At 38.4% G+C, this 16,816-nt stretch overlaps 1 protein-coding gene across 1 annotated transcript in view; it reads right to left on the bottom strand.

The window, feature by feature from the left end:
- Positions 1-9,268: 9,268 nt before the first annotated feature.
- Positions 9,269-16,816, bottom strand: part of Pias2 (protein inhibitor of activated STAT 2) — a 74,152-nt gene continuing 66,604 nt past the window's right edge. Inside the window, exon 13 of the mRNA XM_033757335.1 lies at positions 9,269-9,988. Within this exon, the coding sequence (XP_033613226.1) occupies positions 9,974-9,988 (15 nt within the window). The 3' untranslated portion in view covers positions 9,269-9,973. The remainder of the gene's footprint in view (positions 9,989-16,816) is intronic.

Below are 16,816 nucleotides of genomic sequence, written 5' to 3'. Positions count from 1 at the left end.
TGGTACTGGGGATCGAACTCAGGTCCTTGCGCTTGTGAGGCAGGCCACCAAATCACTGAGCTAAATCCCCGGCCCTTGAGCACATATTTTTAAAAATTATAAAATCACAATTAGTATGGTCCTGGTACCTGCATGGATAAATTACTAATGGAATGGAAGGCACAGGCACGAGCGCGTGCGCATGCGCGCGCGCGCACACACACACACACACACACACACACACACACACACACAAGATCAAAATATGTATAAAAATTTGATTTAAATAAAATGAAAGTGGCTTATGAATGAACCGAGCTCTCTGAACCGCCTCTGGGTTCAGAATCCTTTGCTCAAATTCTGTTACATTTAATTTGCTTAAAGTTTTAACAGATCTAATTTTTTTTTTTTACAACATAAATGAGGTTACAGGAAAATACAGATTACCAAATTTAACTCAGGAAAAAGTAGGAAGTCTAGAAAAAATAAAAACGGTCAATTTGAAAGTTAAACAAAATGTTACCTCCAAGGCAAGACTTCATGTAGTTTACTAATAAATTTTTTTAAAAGAAGAAAACAGGAAAGTAGTTGTCCTAAATTATGAAATTTTTCTTCCAGAGAGACAAATGAGAATCTTCTGAATTCTTGGAGGAGGGGGTCTCTACTTTCCCTTCTCCTACATGTGCTTTTAGATTTGTCTAAGATCAAACGCATTTGTATTCAGGTATGTAATTGGGGCGGCTGGAAGCAGGCTGAGTTCCTGCTTGGTTAGGCCTTGTTTACCATATAACTTCCCCGTGGTGGCCAGCTGGCCCTTGCATCTCAGGTTCTTCACCACTTCCACAAGTACGCTGTTCTTGAGCAGTGAGACAGGTGCTTGTGAGAAACCAATGGCCCTGCCTATTTTTACCTAGGCCAAGGTTGGATGGATGTTAAAGCAGAATCCTTATGAGCAAGAGGTATCTCTGCTGCACTGCCTGAGTTTGAGGGCTAGCAATGCCTGTTTCTCCTCCACTATCCTCTGTCCTTAGAACACACAAGAGGAAGGACCATACCATTCATTGTTTGTCCCTCAATGTTAAAACACCACCTACAGCCAGGGATGTAACTCAGTGGCACAGTGCTTGCTTGGCAAGCTTGAGGTCCTGAATTTGATCCCCAGTACCAAAAATAAAATAAAAACCAAAGACACAAAACTCCACCATTTAGCTTTTCATATCACTTTGTAAATCATTCATTAAAAATTTTTATAGCCAACTTTGTTATAATTTCCTATACTTTGTATTTAGCTTTTTTATTAAAACCTGTTTAAAAAATATAAGCACTAGTTTCTCTGGTGTGAATAAACTATAATAGTACATAAGATTCTAATGACAATGTGAAGTAGGAAGAAAGGAGCTAAAGGTGTGGGGAAAGTGGGAAGGGTAGGGGAAAGGTAATAAAGGAAAAGAAAAAAATATGAGAAAATGAAAAAATGGAAATGAAGTGTTTGTAAAGGGGGAGGGGAGGAGGGGGTGAAGGGAGGGCAGGGACAAGGGGAAAAACTGAGAACCAAGACCTGTCATGTAAAGGTACAAGATCCCAATGATGAATGTAACTGTACTGTATACCTAAAATGTACCAATAAACACAATAAAAATAAATAAATAAAATAAAAATATAAGCACTAAAAAAAATAAAATAAAAATATGAGCACTAGGGCTGGGGATTTAGCTCAGTGGTGCCACTGCCTGCCTCTCAAGTGCAAGGACCAATATATACATATACATATACATATACATAGCTTATTTTTATTCATTGAACTCCACATTAGTACAGTTTTTAAAGTTAGCTTTGGGCCAGGGATTTGGCTCAGTGGTTCTGCTGCCTGCCTCGCAAGCACAAGGGCCCAAGTTCGCTCCCCAGTACCAAATAAATAAAAAATAAAGTTAGCTTTATCATAATAGCAGCTTTTTGCTACTTTAGTTTCATTATCCATTAAAAAATAAAAGTAAACCACTGTCCCATTATACTGTGAAATTTAATAAATTCCAATCTTTCTGTAATTTCTGTAAAATACTTACATGTGAAGAATGTAGTAATTTAGATTTAGTCATTCTATTAATAAGGCTCCCAATTGTCCCTTCATCAGCTATCTTCCAATTTGCCCTGTTGCAAATTTGTATGCAAATACAAATGTTTGTGACAGTTAAGTATATATGTACCATTATCATTTTCAAAGTGGGAAATGTGAAAAGCCAAATTATCAGTAATCCTGTGTTTTTCAAGCACAAATCTTAGCGGTACTATAAATAGCAGGTGTGTGAAGTTTCATTTATTTTGCATCTCAACTATCAGCAATAAACAAATTCTAATCTTTAGAAAACTGAATTTTCTATTTGCTCTATAGAAAATATAAATGTGAGCTGGGGGTGTTGTGCATGCATGTAATCATTAATAAAACTTTTTCTTCTGGGGTTTTTGTGGTATTTTTCAGTGTGCAGTAAAGGGTTAACTCAGCTGGCTAGGATTGCTCAAATCCTACATATTTCAAAGGGATAGCCCTTGATTAGCTCCTAGGTGACAACTGAGTTTTAAGGTATCCTCAGTGCTTTTGTCGTTGGGTCCTGCTGTACCAGTATGCTTCTAGCAGGGCTGGAAACTGAGTGGCTAAGGTCAATCACTGGGATGCTGTCTGCCAACATGAGTGACCTCTACCCCCACAAACTCCAGGACACCACAGCTCAGGTTAGCTTTCCAGGTTGGCAATATTTTGCATGTGCTGATAAACATCATCACTGGGAGAACTAGATGCTGCACATGGAATCTGATATGGGAGGCCAGATGGAGGCTTGGGCCTGGACTTCGTCCCATGTTCCTTTTCCCTGAGGTGATTTTCATCCTTATTCTCCCACTGCAATGAACCACAGCTTTTCTGAGTCTCTTCTAGTTTATTACTGAGCCTGATAAGTGTGGATTTGAAACTGTCAACTTTTATAGTTTTTAATTGCTATAATCTTTCCCATTTGTATACATACATCCATACCTTTTCTTCTTAATGCAGTAAAACCTTGGTTTGTGAGCATAATTCGTTCTGGAAACATGCTTATAATCCAAAGCACTTGTATATAAAAGCAAATTTCCCCATAAAAAATGAAAACTCAGATGACTTATTCCATAACACAAAAATTTCATATAAAAATGATTACAATACTGTAAAATAATACAAAATAATAAAATACAAATATAAAGAAATCTTAACAAATTAAATTACACTTAGTTTTTAAAACTATTGTAGCTGGTGCGAGGAAGAGAAGACAGGAGGGTTATTGCATAACGCACTTTCACTATCACTAATGGAATCACTGCTACCTATTGACTCAATGGAATCATTTTCTTTTGGTGCAACTTTAACAAGGAACCTAGCCAATGATACTTGCTTTTGCCTCCTTTTGAAGATTTTATGGAAATGTGACATTGCATTACCATTTCAGCCTTACTGGGGTGGTGATCTTCTACAAAATTTTATAATCTCATTTGAGAGCTTGTTTGGAGGTTCTAGCAGGGGAACACAGTACTCTTGACCAAGGAAATGGTCCTCTTCTACCAAGCAAGCAGCTTTGGGGGGCACATACATGGAACAGTGAGGGAGGAATGGGATACATCAGATCAGCCAAATCAATTCTGACAATCAATGGGGTGACAGATGTCACAGCCAGATTGCCCTCACATCCTGTAATCTCACTTGAAGTGAAGGATTCTTCTGCCATTTTCTCCTCCACTTCTGCAGATGAGATCACCTCCATCTCTTGCTGTTGGGAGATGACCACCCACAATTTCGCTGAGAGAACCACCATTGGCTCAGTTGTGATCACATGAGGTTCAGCAACATGTACTACTTGTATTGTCAGACTTTGCTCATTTACCAGTTAACATTTATTGGAAATATTTGCTGGTCTTGTACAACTCTTGTGGCACAAGTTACTTACAATCCAAGGTTTCACTATATTACACCTTAAAGAGGGACCTCAAATTCTATTATTTCCAAGTTCCATGAAACCTGGAACCTTGCCCAAGTACATGTCCTCTCGCACCTGGAAACTTTACACGTGGTAACATTTCCATTTGGAATGAGTATGTGGCACTGACACCCCTGACAATTTTCTTCTTCCTTCGGTTCTCTGCTAGGATTCTTCCTTCCCTCTTTCCAGGCAGAGCTGCCCCTCCAGTCCCACTGCCCATGACACTTTACTCAGATCTCTTTCAGCACGTCTCATTATGAGGCAATTATCTTACATTACAGATGAATGTGTGTCTGACTACACAGGCATGGCCTGGCTTCACTGTCTACATTCCCTCAGGGAAGGAGAGATACAGACAATGCAACTTTGAGAATTAAGAACAATTTGCTTATAATCAAGACAAACCCAGAAGCCATTCTTCACCGGCAGTTAAAAACTGGGCAAGTTTACCTCTCAGTGCTTCAGTTTCCTTGCTACAAAGTGAGTGAAATACCATTTGCTTTACAGCAGGTTTTGAGGACTGAATTGGTGGAAAGGTCTAACCAGCAGTTTGGGTAGAAATTGAAGACACAGGATCTAGAATGAGATACTGAATTTGAGCCTTACTTCCCTCAGCTACTGCTCGTTTTTCTACGTAATGGAGAAAATAGAGGCTATTTCACATTCCACTCTGAGGGTTAAATGATATGTTATTAGTTACTATTAGATATTCCAAAAGACTAATTCCTTTGTTTTGTGACATGCATAGCAGGCATGAATCTGTTCACAAACTCAGCCATTTGTGTTGGTTGCCTTTACATAAACATAATCCTGTTTGTATCGTTACTCCTGCCCCCACCCACCAGAGCAGGTGGAAAATGCAGGGTCAGGTATAGGGAGATCCTTCCTTTCCCATGCCCACATCCAAGAGGTTGGGAGCAGGGAAGGGTCTCAGGTATTGATCAGCTTCTTTGACCACGCTGGGGTTTGCATGGTTGCCAAAATCTACTGTCCTCTCTCCCAGACTTGGAAAACTAGTTTTTGTTTTTTTTGGTACTGGGGAATAGATCTCAGGACCTTGTGCTTTCAAGGCAGGCAGTAGCACCACTGAGCTAAACTAGGAAAATGGTTTTAACGGGTAGAAGGCGAGATCTTCAGTAATATTCTAAAGGACTTAAGGGAAAGACCAGGGCAGCCAGAAGAGCCAGGGTGCATTTAACTTACCAACTCCCAACCCTAGCACCTGCTGCAGAGAGAGCTAAATAGGTATGATACAGAAGGCAGGGTATGGCAAAGCTGGCTGGAGAAATAAAAGAGACTTGTCAATTATAAGGTCTGAAGAGATCATCAAATCATTCCCAGGACACTTATGTGGAACTTCTTGCAGGATCCCACAAGATGCGGATAGCATTAAGATGAGATGCCACAAGAAGCCCTCTATCGTGATTCCTCATGGGTAGCCCACTGTCTCCTAGACACAGGGTGCACTTTTTTATCCTTTCCTCTCTATTTAGCCCAAGTTCATTCTACAGAGCTATTTTTTCCCTTGCCCCTTCACCCCTCACTATTCAAATAAATGGCACTTTTTTTGACTTGGCTTGTCCCATCCTTTGTTCAAGTCAAGGACCTGGAATACTTTTGACTGGTGAACTATTTCTAAAGGAAATATCAACATGAGATGACAGAGGGGTGGCAGTAAGAAAAATGAACAGAAGTTAAATGTATATTTCTCCCGCTACCTCTGTTTACTCAAGAAAGGCCTTCCAGGACGAGGATGCAGCTCAGTGGTATGATACTTGCTTAGCATTGGAGGCCCGAGGTTCGATTCCCAGGGAACCCCTTCCCCACAAAAAAGCTTTCCATTGGGACTAGGATTCTCTATCATAGATGGGAGGAGCCTTTTGGGTAGGTAGTGGCTAAGCTTCACGGAGCTGCAACTTCCTGCAGCCTGGCAGGTTCATTATCCAACTCATTCATGCCACAGATCAATCAAAGGCATCCTACCAAACAGGCATTATAGTTCTTGGCTCTGGTTATACTTTAGAATCCTTAGAAGAGCTTTCAAAAAGTGTTTATAATCAGTCTGAGATGTGGCCCAATTATAGATTCATTTTCAGAAGCTCTCCAGATGACTGGTGTGCAGCCTGGCTGGCAACTACAGGTTAGTTTGTGGATGTGGATTACCAGGAAACTGCATACTGTTCTTTAGGAGCAAGCTCACTAGCACCACCAACCAAACCTGACACAGTACAGTTACTACTCTCAGAGACAGCAGGGCCCAATGGGAAACATCTTGTGCAAAAAGATAGTCTGAGGTCTAAATTGTTTGACTTTGGTGAACAGTGTGTAGCTTAGTTTCAATTTACAAGAAGGGATTATTGGAATAGCTTTTCTGAGGAAAAAGGTTAGAGAAAAGGCTAATACTGTATTCCTAATAAAGTCAGTATCCTGATGCAAGCACTGTTACATTTTGTTTTGATGGTCAAGGGGATTGAGCCTGGGCGCTCTCGCGAATAGTAAGCATCCTCTGCCACTGAGCTGCAGCCCCAGAGGCAAGGTTTTACTATCATAACTTCTTTCTGAGTTTACAGCATGTTTACCTCTAAGCTCTGAGAGGTAGAACAGCAAACCAAAGTACTGGCAAATTACTATTTATTATAGGCCGATAGGTTAGACAGATATTAATACGCAGTCAAAGAGGGACTGGGCTCTAGAATTAGTGAAAAATAGATGTATCAAAATCGTGGCTGGAGGTTGCACCTAAACAAGCAAGGCCTCAAGATAGTCACAATGGCCACAGTTCCTTAAGATATAAGCAAAACTATAATACCTCCCAGTCCAGGTATGTATCGGGTACCTGGGTGGGTAACCAAAACAGCTGGACCTACCCCTTTACAAAAATGCCTGTTTTAAGTCATAGATAAGCCAAGATTAATGATGGTAGCCATATAACCTTGCTACATGTCCTGCTTCATTACTAAATCAATATGAACTAAATGGGTATTACTTAGAATTTTACTAATTATAGTTTGACCCACACTATAACTTTGCTATATAAATTACCTGACAAAGGGTCTCAGTGATGATCCACTCAAGACTCTTCCTGTCCTTCAAAACTATCCCTATCCCCCAATAAACTTTCTACTCTTAACGTCCTTTGTCCTTTAAAACTCATTCATTAGCAAGAGACTCAAACACATCTGATATCTAACAGGTTGAAAGTTGTATTTCTCCACATCATTACCAATTAAAATGTAACCTTGGCTGGGCATCGTGGTGCATGCCTGTAATCCCAGCACTCGGGATGCTGAGGCAGGAGGATCGCTGTGAGTTCGAGACCAGCCTGGGCTACATAGTGAGTTCCAGGTCAGTATGAGCTCAACTACATAGTGAGACCCTGTCTCAAAAAAAAAAAAAAAAAGTAAATAAAAAAAAATGTAACCTGATGCTAGTTGTAAAACTAGTAAAATGTAGTAAGCTTATTATATGCAAAACATATCCAATTAGAACATGTATTAAAAAAGCAGTATAGCCAGGCATGGTGGTGCACGCCTGTAATCCCAGCACTCCAGGCTGAGGCAGGAGGATCACTGTGGGTTCGAGACCAGCCTGGGCTAGTGAGTTCCAGATCAGTCTCAAATACATAGTGAGACCGTCTCAAAAAATGAAAGAAAGAAGGGCACGGGGGAGAAAGAAAACAGTATAAACCAGGCTGATGTAAAACTAGAGACTCAAATTAAGTAAAAATCTATTAACTCATGCTGGGAAATATTTTGATGTCTTTGGTTAATTCTTATCAGTTGTGCTATGTTGCTTTTACTTCAGCTGTATTCAAGGTATTCATTGGGGGAGGATAGTATTTGGGCTTGACTGGGAGCTTAGTAAATAAGAGCCTTTTATTTCAACCTTTCTGTTAATTTCTGACCACTTCCATAAAGAGTGGAATGGCCCTTAATAAGTGTGGGGCTTTGCTCTGACAGCCTTACATGTATTTTAATTCTCAAAAATGATAAACCCTTAAACTAGGTATAGTTATGACATGCTTGCAATCCCAAAACTCTGTGAGGCTGAGGCAAGAGGACTGGGACTGCAAATTCAAGACCAACCTGGGTAATTTAATGAAAGCCTCTCTCAAAAAACAGAAACAGAAAAAAACCACTGGGGATGTAGCTCAGCAGGAATACACACATACTCTCCAAACGAAGGTAATGTATGTGTGGTGCCAAGGATTGAACCCAGGGCCTTTTGTAGGCTACACAAGCATGCTACCACTGAGCTCCCTCTTTTTTCTCTTTTTGGGGGTACCAGGGATGGAACTCAACGGCTTTGTGCTTTCAAGGCAGGAGTGGTGCCACTGAGCTAAGTTCCTGGCCCTCTCCCCTATCCCTTTTGAAAGTAAGTTGCCTAAGCTGGACTCATACATGCCATCTTCCCAAACAGCTGTGATTACATACACATGCCACCACATCTATTAATCTCATTTTACACCAGAGGAAACTGGATCACAGCATAAAGTCACTTCACTGAGATCACAAGTGGCAGAAGAGGCAAATTCTAACCCAGTCAGTGTGGCCACAATGTCCACAATACCATACTATCCTGCTAGTCTGCTCAAATAACTTTAATCTCAATTCAAATAACAGTGAACATCTGATTCTGTCTATATTATTCCTGAAATCTCATCCCAGAGAACTGGCAGTACTTTGTGCCGCTATTGGTGTCAAAGCAGACTATTGTCCTCCAGTTGGTGGATGTGTAAACTGATCCTGTTTATCTGTTACCAATATTTGGAAATAGCTCATAAATCCATTTAACAAATATTGAGTAGCTGAGTACCTAAGCTCAAAGAGTGAAGGTGGCAAGAACCCATAAAAGATTCTTACTGGGGAGGGAGACAGATTAAGTAGGTGACTGTGTGACCTGTAGCAGAATGTTTCCTACAGAGAAGGGAAGCATGGGGTCCTAGGAAAGACCCTAGGAGATGGAGGGCAAAGACCAACAAAGTAGTGTTCCTCAGAGGTGGTTCTTACTTGACTATACATTATAAACACTTGCACAGCTTTTAAAAGATGGTCAAGGCCAGGCCACTACTTAAATTGAAATCTCCTTAGAGGCCCTAAGGCAGTGAGTCTACAACAGCAGCACTGGCACAGGTGGGAACTTGTTAGCAGGCCCACTCCACTGTCAGCCCTCCAAGGGATTCTGATGAAACTGAAGTTTGAGCAATGACTCTCAAAACTGGCATCATAGGGAGGGCTGCTGAAAATACAGCCTGAAATTGAAATCTGTAGGGTAAATTAGCAAGCTGAAAAGGGGGTTGGGAGAGTAGACACTCAAGTGCCAGCTGTGTACCAGGTGCCACTCTTGGTGCCAGGGATCTGGAAGCGAGCACAAAAGTCTTATGGGGATTCGCTTTCTGTGTAAGGTTGTGACAGCAACCTAGACAATAAGTAGTTGTCCGAGGTAAACAAAGCAGTATGAGGGAACGGTGGTGTGAGAGGTCCTGTTAGTGTCCTGAGGGCTTCTCCCTGAAAAGACAACTAGCTAATTTGATACTTGGCCTGTTACCCATGTTTCAGGGCAAAATCCCCAATCCCAGAGTCCCAAATGTTCATCATGGAGACGAGCAGTGGCGAAGGGCAGGAAGAGGGCTTTAATTAGGAGGGTCATGCTGGGGAGTGCAGATACAGAGGCTCAAGATCTATATTTAGGAGACTGACAGAAACTTTGAGACTTTACACTAAAATGTGACCAAGGCAGGGGTTGGTGGCTTGCATAGCTAGGGGGGTTGTACAACACAATGGGTAGATAATCTTGGCCCACGATGGTCTGGCTTATCATATCTAGGGAATACTTCTGTGAAGTGGCTCCAGAGAATTCCTTATAGTTTCAGGGAGCAATCAGGTTCCCATGAGATGACTGCTCCTTTTGGGGTGGTCTGTCTTTGAGTCTCACCTGTTCCTGGACTCCAAGGTGACTGCAGGTTTAAGGCAATGGCTAGAGACTTCTAGGCTTCACTCTTGAGAGGTCTGAAAAAAGACAGCATCAAATCTCCCAAACGAATATCCCTGAAAATCTTGAAAATGCGTTAGTTACAAAATTATCTTACTCTTTCCTTGGTGTTCTCAGTCTTTATGGGGGATGAGATAGGTTAGGTAAATTCAGGATTAATAAATTTAACAGATCAGTTTTTAGACAGTCTTTTAAGTGATTAACATGCCTATGTACAGAATGGAACAAGGATCTGAGCCGAAGTTTTAATGTAATAAAGCAAACATAGTATGAATGCAGAGATGCCAAGTTTTATCCTGTTTGGGGGCATTTGTATGTTCCAATGTCTAGTCCATGTTATAGTCTCACATTCTCTCTTCCCATCTTATAAAGCATGTTTTTTTATAAAGCAAAATGTTAATAAGGCATGTAGAAAAAAAGACCACAGTTCCCAGCCTCCCTGGCAACTGGAAAGGCCAAATGACAAGACCAGAACAATAAGGGACATGGCCTGGGGGCAGCAGCCAAAAACCTAAGTCCCACCAGACTGTAAAACAGAGCCTGCACACCAGCCAGGATGGCAAAGGTCTGAAAAAGTATCTATGTTGTTTAAGTCACTGATACCTTGGTCTTGATATTGTGGCTGAACCTAATAATAAATTCAATGATTTTTACGTAGACCCTTGTAAGAAATGAGGGAGCAAACCATATAGCTATCTAGAGGAAAAAAAGCATTCCAAGAGGGGAAAAATATCAAGAATAAAAATGCCCCAGAATTGGGATCATGCTCTGAGTATTTGAAGAACATCGAAGAAGCAAGGGTGCCTGGAGGATGAACTGTTGAGTGAGAATGGCTCAGACATTGAGCAAAGGTTTAGATCTTAAAGACTTTGAAATTCATTATAAGGTTTTGAAAACTAGTTTATACATACAAAAATGTGTATAATCATGTGTATCTTAAGGAATAAGGCAAACATTTGTTTAACTACTACCACAAACAAGACAGGGAAAGCTGCCAGGACCTCAAGGCTTCTGCTGAGCAACCATTGTCTTTTGACTTCTGATAATCACTCTCTCACTTTATATCACCTATGCATTTTCCCCTACTCTCTTATGTACATGCACTAACTCTGCACAATGAATGTATTATGCAATGCAAACACGTACTGAAAACAAAAAGATGAATCACCTATATGTACTTCCCTTGGTGTTATGATGTGCCCTTGGCTATTCTCCCATAATCCAAGTCCCCATTTGCTCCACATTCTCAGTATTTTTTAAATTGTCAGAATATTAGAATAACTGTCCTTTAAAATAGCTGATAAAATTGTGTATTTTACACTTCATACAAGTGTGTAATGACATTTCCTATTTCACTGAATAATGAAGATAAACATCTTACATATGTACGGAGATTTATACATAACCTCTTCTGTGAATTTCTTGGTCTCTCAGTATTTGTCTATTAACAGGAATTTTTGGGGGGCGGTATTTTCGGTATGTTAAGTCTTTTGAGTGTGGCAAGTTTATCTCCTCACAGCAGAGTTTGTCTTTTCACTATCTCCAGAATCTTTGTATGGACATTACTACTTTAATGTAGTACATTTATACTATACCTCTTATCAGGTAAGGAAAGCCCCACTCCTACTTCTAGTTAAATGGATGCTGAATTTTAGTGCATCTATTAAGTGTACTCTTGTCCTCCTATGTTAGTGGAGTGCAAGTTTACTGCTCAAATCTTTTTAACTGCATGTGTGTATTAGCTTTTATGTCCTTGTTTAGTGTTAAGATTATGTATTTTTAAATGATGGGAGATTTTTTTCTCCTTATACTCAGGAATGGCTTGTGTATAACTGGAATTATGCTTTCTCTTTGAACATTAGGTAAACTCTGGTGCAGTCAACTGAGCCTTAAGTTTTCTCTTTTGGGAGAGATATCCCCTCATTCAATTTCCTTAGATGATTATAAGACAATTAAGGACAATTCAGATCTTAATCTCTTCTAGAGTCAATTTTGGGTAAAAAAAATCACCTCTATTATTCTTCACCCCACCTTCAAGTTTATTTGCATAGCCATCTTATCTCCATACCTCCTTTATTACTGATATTTAATCATTAGTGTCTATTTTATGTCTTTTCAAACAACCACTTCAAATATTCTTTCCTTACTCCTTTTTAGCAGTACTGAAGAACATCCCTCACCCCGAACCCCATCTTTGAGACAAGTCACTAAATTGCCTGGGCTGGGCTTGAACCTGTGATCCTCCTGCCTCACTCCCCGTTGTGCTAGGATTACAGGAATGTGTGCACTACTATGCTTGGGTCAGCCTACCTTTTATAACGTACAACTCTATCTAAGGTTATAAAATTTCCTTTAGACAATATGAAACAGGGACATATCTTCTGCAAATGGGAAAGGGGATCTAGAGATGAAAAGGGAAAACATAATTAAAATGTTCATGTAAATGTACCAACTCTCTATGACAAATGGGATCATGTGCCGTAAACATATACTAATAAAAATTTAAAATATCCAGTTGCATACTAAAAGTCCTACTATACTGTTTCCACTGTCATTCAATTCTAAATGCTTTAAAATTCCTAATGTATTTTCTTCTTGAAAAGTTACAGAAGCACCAGACACAGAATTTATCACGTTATCACTGATTTTTAGGTTAGTTGCATTATGATCACAACTTGTGACACTTTTTGAAATTTGAAATAACATGAATATTTCATTTTAATAAAATGTCCCACCGGGCTGGGGATTTAACTCGGTGGCACCTCACCTGCCTCACAAATTTAAGGTTCTGAGTTTGATCCTCGGTACCACACAAAAAAAAAAAAAAAAAAAAAAAAAAAAAAAAAAAAAAATCCAACCTACAATGACTATTAAATTCTTCATGCAGTTTTTTTTCCTCACACAACATGTTCTCAATATAGTATATGTAACACTGAAATAGCTTTATTTATTAGTAATTATATGGCTGTTTTGTTATTAGTACAACTACATCACAATTCTCTGGACTACCATTTTCTCAGCGTACTACTAGTTTTGAATTTCAATACCTATGCACTCTCGTTTTACGTGTCTTTTGTGAGCAGCACATTCCTTGATATTTGATAATCTCTGTCATATAATTGAAGCATTTAAACCAATTTCACTTAGTGAAAAAGTGGACAACATGCTCAGTAGATTGCAATATGAACAGAGGAAGAGATGAGAGGAAGACAGAGATACATCCCCTATGAAAACAACAAAAAGGAATACCAGAAATTTTAAAAATAATGTTAGAAATAAAGAATGCCATTAATGAGATTATCGAGACTGGTCACAGCTAAATGAAGAATCCATAGCCTCTGAAGAAAATCAGTAAAAACTATCAAAGCTATGCATGAGCCAAAATATTTTCTTTTAAAAAATTGAAATGCAAAAAGATAAAGAAAAAAAAATCTAAGAACTATAGGTATAATGTATACACGTAACAGAAAGAGAACAGGGCAAAGGAAAAAAAGGTGGGAAAATGGAAAAACTGGAGGGAGAAGCAAAACCCAAAGAAACATTTGAAACAATAGTGACAGAGAATCTTTCAAAATTAATGAAAAATACCAAACCAAAGATCCAAGAAGCTCTAAGAATAGCAAGCAAGATCGATATCAAATCCCCCAAAACTTCATTTAAGCATATAATATTCAAACTGCAGAAAACCAAAGAGAAAAATCTTAACAGAATTCAGAAGAATAAAATACTGTATCATTAGCAAAGGTAAGAATTATATTGTCTTTCTCTTCAGAAGCCATGCAAAGAATAGATGAAACATTTAAACATTATACCAGAAGTCTTAGCTAACACAGTAAGATATTAAAAGGTACACAGATGGGCTCGGAAGGCTGAGGCAGAAGGATCACTATGAGTTCAAGACTAGCCTGGGCTATGTAGGGAGTTCCAAGTCAGTCTCAACTACATGATGAGATCCTGTCTCAAAAAACCAAAGGTATATAGATGAAAAGAGAAATAAATCTTGCTTGTAAATAACATTACCACCTATGTAGAAAATCCCCAAGAATGAACAAACAGCTTTCCGGAACTAGCAAGTGATTACAACAAAGTTGCAGGATACAAGCGAAACAGAAGCCCATTGCTTCTTTGTATGTACAAAGTCTATGTGAGAACAATTACAAGACTTCAATGCAAAATAATCAAAGAGCTAAATAAAATGGAGAGATATCCCTTGTTCACAGATAGGAAGATAGTATCTTCAAGGTGTCAGTTCTTGCCAGCTTGTGTAGAATAAACACAATTCTAATAAAAATTCAAGTTATTTTATGGATATCAACAAACTAAATTTGTAGAGAGAGGCAAAAGACCCAGAATAGCCAATATAACATTGAAAGTGAACAATATCCGAGGACTGACTCTACCAATTTCAAGACTTATTATAAAGCAACAGTTGTGGTCCTGACAGTGTTGTATTAGTGAAAGAATAAACAGATCAATGGAACAGAATAAAGGGCTCAGAAATAGTCCAACATACATACAATCAACTGCTCTTTTGACACCGGGACAAAGACAGTGAGAAAAAGATTTGTCAAATGATGCTGAACAACTGGACATCCACGTGCAAATCAATCAACCCATCAATCAATTCCTCCATCCACCCAAAGATCACACATTTTTCACAAATATTAAAATGGAACACAGATCAATATGTAAAGTATAAAAGGCGAAAATCAAAATGAAGTTTGGTATGGTAAATGCCTTTTGTAAGAACACCAAAGATACAATCTATAGAAGAAAAGAACTGATATGGTAGATGACATTAAAATTGAAAAATTTTGCACTGCATCATGCATGTAAGACAAGCCAGACTGGGAAAAAAAAATTCTTGCTAAATATGTATTTGATAAAAGGCTGCTATAACAAAAAATACCAAGAACTATTGAAACTCTGTAAGAAAATAACCTGTCTTTGAAATGGGCAAAAGACATGAAAACCTCAGAAAAGATATATAGTGGATCCATGACTTACAAACTTGATCGGCTCCCAGGGGCTGCTTGTAACTCAGTATAGCTTGAGATATGTATGTACCTGGGTACCTGCTATATATAACAAAAGGCAGATTAATTTCCCATTAATCTAATTAACCTAAATTGTTCATATGTCAGGATGGTTGTAACTTGAGGGTTCAGTGTGCAATTGAAAAATAAGCATATGATAATGTCTTAGAATTGCAAATTAAATACTGAAACACCACCACACTTACTAGGATGGCCAAAATTTAAAACATCAACACCAAATGATGGTGAGGATGTGTGGTAACAGAAGCTGATTCACTGGTGGTGGGAACACAAAATGCTACAGCCCATTTGAAGAATTCAACATACTATTTTCATAAGTAAGAGGAAACATATTCAAATCCAAAGTGAAAAGAGCCATTCTGAAAAAGATACACACTGTATGATTCAATAATACGGCATTCTGGAAAAGGCAAAACTGTGATGTTAGAAAGATCAGAGGTTTCCCAGGATTGGAGCAAGGACCAGGATGAAAAGAAAAACACTGGGGATTCCTAGGGTAGCAACATTATTGTTTGACATAATAATGGTGTATCTACATGGCATCATATATTTTTCAAAACTCATAGAATTTATAGAGTGAACACTAATATAAATTATAAGCTTTAGTTGATAATGATGTGTCATTGCTGTAACAAATATTCTTTAACTGTAAGAAGTATTTCACACTGGTGTAGTACAATGACGGTGGGAGGGGCTTTTGGGTTAAGGGAGCATGTGGGAACTTTCTGTATGTTCTGCTCAATGTTGGTATGAACCTAAAATACTCTTCAAAACAAAGTTTGTTTTTAAAAAATCAAGTTTTTTTAATCAGTAATCCAAAATACAATTCCTTACAATAGCAGCAAAAAAGTACATATAAAGCAATATGAATGTACACTGTGAAACTATATTGTTGAAAATAAATGAAAAAAATCTAAATTACTGGAAAAACTATGTTCATAAGCCAGAATTATTCTTATTAAGATGGTAACACTTCCCAAATTAATTTACAGATTCAAGGCAATCTTTATTTGAATTTCAGCTGGCTTTTTCCTAGTCATTTACAAGCTGACTCTATACTTCATATGGAATTGCAAGGACACCAGAAGTGGCCAGAGCAGTAATAAAAAATAGACACACACACACACACACACAACAACAACAAAACAATCTTTTTACACTTTCCAATTTCAAAACTTGTCACAAAGGAATGGTAATCATAGCAGTATGGTACTGGAATATGGATAAACAAATCAATGGAGAGATCATAAACTCATGTGTCTACAGATGACAGATTTTTAAAATGGGTACCAAGACCATTCAACAAGGAAAAAATTGTTTTCAACAATTGATACCAGGACAACTGAATAGTCACATGCAAAAAAGTGGACCCTTATGTAATATAAAAAATAACTCAAAATGGAACAAAATCCTAAATATGAGTTAAACTATAAAAGTTTTGGATGAAATAGGGTAAAAGTTTATGGTCTTGGATTTGGCAATAAACTCTCTGGCTGTGATATCAAAAGCATATGCAACACAGGAAAAGAAACTGGAGTTTTCATCAAAATTTAAAATGTCTGCTTCAAGGGACAATATCGGGAGTAAAGACAGGCAATCTATAATCTGGGAGAAAATATTTCCAAATCATGCCTCTTAAAAAACTTATAAGACTGTTAAAACACTGAAGTGAAAACTTTGACAATCCAATTAAAACGTGGGGGAAAAGATTCAAACAGTATTGCTGCAAAGAAAATATGCAAATGAGCAAGCACATATAAAGATGGTCAGTATCCATTAGAGAAATAC

This window comes from Fukomys damarensis, unplaced genomic scaffold (assembly GCF_012274545.1).
Source record: "Fukomys damarensis isolate Sample0158 unplaced genomic scaffold, DMR_v1.0_HiC HiC_scaffold_30, whole genome shotgun sequence".
Lineage (NCBI taxonomy): Eukaryota > Metazoa > Chordata > Mammalia > Rodentia > Bathyergidae > Fukomys > Fukomys damarensis.
The sequence above is the reverse complement of the archived record's forward strand: the minus strand, read 5'-3'. Positions and strand labels throughout refer to the sequence as shown.